Source organism: Dendronephthya gigantea, unplaced genomic scaffold, assembly GCF_004324835.1.
Source record: "Dendronephthya gigantea isolate DGI-Jeju-01 unplaced genomic scaffold, DenGig_1.0 000022F, whole genome shotgun sequence".
Lineage (NCBI taxonomy): Eukaryota > Metazoa > Cnidaria > Anthozoa > Malacalcyonacea > Nephtheidae > Dendronephthya > Dendronephthya gigantea.
The window spans coordinates 2,469,460-2,473,384 of NW_021163032.1; the positions used below are offsets into that span (position 1 = coordinate 2,469,460).

Sequence of the window (3,925 nt, forward strand, 5' to 3'; positions counted from 1 at the left end):
TGTAAACTTGGTATAAATTATTATGCATGCAATTAATCGAGCGAATTAAACGGCCACTCATTAATAATTCACTATTTCATCACGACCGCAAATGGCAAACGTTTCAGGGTATTGAAAAATAGTCTTTCAATTTGATTGCGGATTATTTGTGTCCCATCAGAGAATTACAATCCCGCAATGGGTTATGATCTATTTTAGAGAGGGTGCACTGTTTCATTTATAGGTAAATATTCTCGATTCAGACGACAAAATTATATTGCACGGAGCTATCAGCAAAAATTAAGCTATCATTAAAACTGTGCCCAGGGATATGATAAGTCGTTAACAATGTTTTTACTAAATGTCTTTTCCAGTTGGAAAAGCAATGTTGTATATTTTCCTAATGTATAAAGTCATGGTGCAAAATTCTACATAATATGCAATGGTACACGGCATATACCACACACCATTTTTCTTCATTATTCACTGGTCCATATAGTCCCTCAATAATAACAGTACTTTGCATTTATTTAATCATGAAAAAGTTATTCGTCTCATTGGAACAAGAAGTCTATATAAATTATACTTAGAAATACAGTTGTCTCCTTTATGTAAAATTTCCCAGTTTAAATCGTCGGGCTGGACGTATGGTTTTGCCATATTGTATTATATCTCAGTAAACTTTCTGTTCTTCTCGTCGTATTTCATTTATTGGATCTATTGCAGCGAAGTATTCTAAACAGAATATCCCTGAATGCCCTTTTGTATCTGATATGCCTCATTCCGTATATGAATGCATTCAAGATCGAGTTTATTCCGATGAATTCATAGTGAATAACTACAAACCAAATAAAGATGCTTGAATCGCTGCGAAAATACTCCAGTGCTACTCCAACAACAGTTGGAGTTAAGACACAAAACGTCAAAACCGCGACAACAATTGAAAATGTTTTCACTGCTTTAATTGCTTTGAAGAAACGTTGTATGCTGGAGAGCTGCTTAAACGATTGCTCGCTGCTGTTAAAATTACGACCAGCTATAAAATGGTTTGCTTCGGCCACGACACGTTTACGTTGAATCCGTGCAATATTTAAAATTCGAAAATTAAGTATTAATATGAAAGTGAGAGGAATATAAACAATGGATGAATTTATTAGCAAAAGCGTAACCATAGATATATCACATAAGCTTCTTTTCCCCTTGTCATCCTTTTTGTAAAGATCTTGAACTACAATGAGGATTAAAACACAAAGAGTAGTTGGCCAAATTCCTGAAATAGCCAGTAAAACACGCCTTTTAGTCACAATTATCGGATACTTGAGAGGTTTCACAATATATAAATAACGATCGATTGTTATTGCGAGAAGTGTGGCCATCGAAGCAAACAGCAATGCCCAGATAGTGGAACGGCTTAAGTCACAAAACAATTCCTGATCGCCGTCGATGTTTAGTATTGTCTGGATGAACTCAACAATCCATATTGGATATAATGTTAAGCACACGAGTAAGTCCGCCATTGCCAAGTTTCCTGTTAAGTAGGATGTTGCTGTCTTTTCTCTTTCCATGAATATTGTGTAAAATAAAACAATGACATTTCCCAAAACTCCGATTATCATTGCGATAAATTTGAATACGACTGAAGAGAAAATTATAGGAAGTGGTACAGTTTCCATAGTGGTCGTCATTATCAGGCAAAATGATGCCTCTGAATTTCAGTTGAATGCCAGTCTTTATTATACTTATTTTCCTATGCAATAAGTTAGCATGGAGCGTTTATTTACACTACATCGACATGCATGTCAATATTTGCACTGGTTGTGCAGATGGCCTTGCATGCATGATTTTCCAGTTATTATAATTGCCTATTAAATTCTGCAAAAGAGAATTGTTTGCAAAAGATGAGAGTGTAAAAAAAATGAAACTTGCTCAATTGAAAGCTATGTGTGTATTTTATAATGATCAATTCGGAACAGAAGAATTTTAATTCCGGGACGCATTCAGTTTGTACAAAAATGTGGACAAAATGATTTAACCGTATAGTTGGTCCATTGTAAACATTAAACCTATATATTATAGCATATAATATATACTTCATTACTTTTAGAATTAACAGTGCTGTTTTACTCAGGGAGAAAAGGTGCCCTAATACATGTGAAAAAATGTGCAATAAATGAGCTTTTTAATTTTTGTTCTCAAACACGTGCAAAGGCTTAGGAGAACTCTTCAGAGAAAGCATTAAAAGAGTTGACGTCGCTTATATATTCGTATTAACCATATAAGACACAAATTCTAAATTTTTCTCAAATGTTACCGAATGATTTCCCAGTTAATACTATATAGGAGAGGAATAATCTTTATACGTCATATTTTCCAAAAGTTTTTAAAAATAATAATAATTCATGAATCATGAACATAATATATTACGTACATTACAATAAATTAGTACAATAAATTACGTCTACATCGTATGCATTATTTACGACAAGTGGAATGAAATATATGCCAGTATAATTATTATAGCACATAATACAATTGTTCATTGTTGATCATGGTTGATAAACATTGTTGAGCAAGGTTGACCATGGTTTAATTCCCGATAATTTACATGATTTGAGTCTACATATTCTGCAAACTAATAATATAAGAATGTTTGGCCAATCTTTAATGTGATTTACAAGAATTCGAAGACGTCTAGAGTCTATCAATGATGGGACACGAATTCTTACAATTATTATTGCTATAATAGCTGAGTAACCTAGAAATGGAATTTTTTTAGAATTTTGCAAGATTTTTGTTAAAAGTATGTAAATTGTAAGTGAAATGCCTAATTTCTTTAATTACTTTTTCAATTCCTACTGATTGTCACGATTAAGGCTTCTATTAACGTCACCGTTAATTAAAATTCAATTGTGACTCAGCACTACATGAGGCTCACGAACGTAGCCAGCCTGTCGATATGTCCAGGTATGCTAATATTTTTGGGTTCATTGACTGTGAAAACAATAAATCTCCGAAGATATGAATAACTATACTAACTGAAAATTTACATAGCGGGACAAAATCGTCATGCTGGCTACGCCAATGATGACTGATGAGGGTGTAACATGTGACTACACTGTTAATTTCAGGGAGTTAAATTAGCACCAAGACTGTTGTTGAATCAACACCTAATGGTGATGTTAAATGAAAAGAGCTATTTTAACACCTAATTTAGAGCTGATTTAACTCTCACCTTTTTATGTATAGCTACTTCACTCTCTCTAACTGTGCTTTGCTCATGCCTTGTTCACGGTAATTTCAATTCGCGGTCTGTTATTCGCGTTACAGTTTATTCTAAACAAAATATCCCCATATGCTTTTTTGTAATTAATATGCTTCATTCCGTAAATAAAGGCGTTCACAATCGAGTTTATTCCGATAAATTTATAGTGAATAACGACATACCAAATCATCTCGCATGAACAACAAAAACTAAACTCCACAGTCACGCCAACACGGCGACAACAATAGAGAACGTTTTAGCTGCCTTCAATCCATGGAAAAGCGCTGTACACTGGAGAGCTGTTTAGATGATTTTTCGATGATATTGGAATTTCGGTTAGCTGTTACACGAGTTGTCTCGGCTGCGATGCGCTTACGTTGGGAGCTTGCAATACTCAAAATTCGAAGTAATAATAAAGTCAGTGGAATGTAAACAATGGAGATATTCATTAGCAAGAACGTGGCGTTAGATATTTCACAATAGATTCTTTTCCCGCTTTTATTCTTTTCATAAGCATCTTGAGTTATAATGATAAAGATGGATGCGACTGACGAAATTCCTAGATTTGCGAGCAAAACCCGCCTTCGCGTCACAAATATTGGGTACTTTAGGGGTTTCACTATGTAAAAAAACGATCAACAGTTATAGCGAGGAGTGTGGCTACCGAAGCGAACAACAATGACC

The 3,925-nt window shown here is 34.3% G+C and overlaps 1 protein-coding gene across 1 annotated transcript; it reads right to left on the reverse strand.

Moving 5' to 3' along the window:
- Nucleotides 1-683: 683 nt before the first annotated feature.
- On the reverse strand, nucleotides 684-1,595 carry LOC114522408 (alpha-1A adrenergic receptor-like). The gene has a single exon (XM_028543080.1). It carries the CDS (start codon nucleotides 1,593-1,595, stop codon nucleotides 684-686), a length of 912 nt encoding a protein of 303 aa, XP_028398881.1.
- Nucleotides 1,596-3,925: the final 2,330 nt, after the last annotated feature.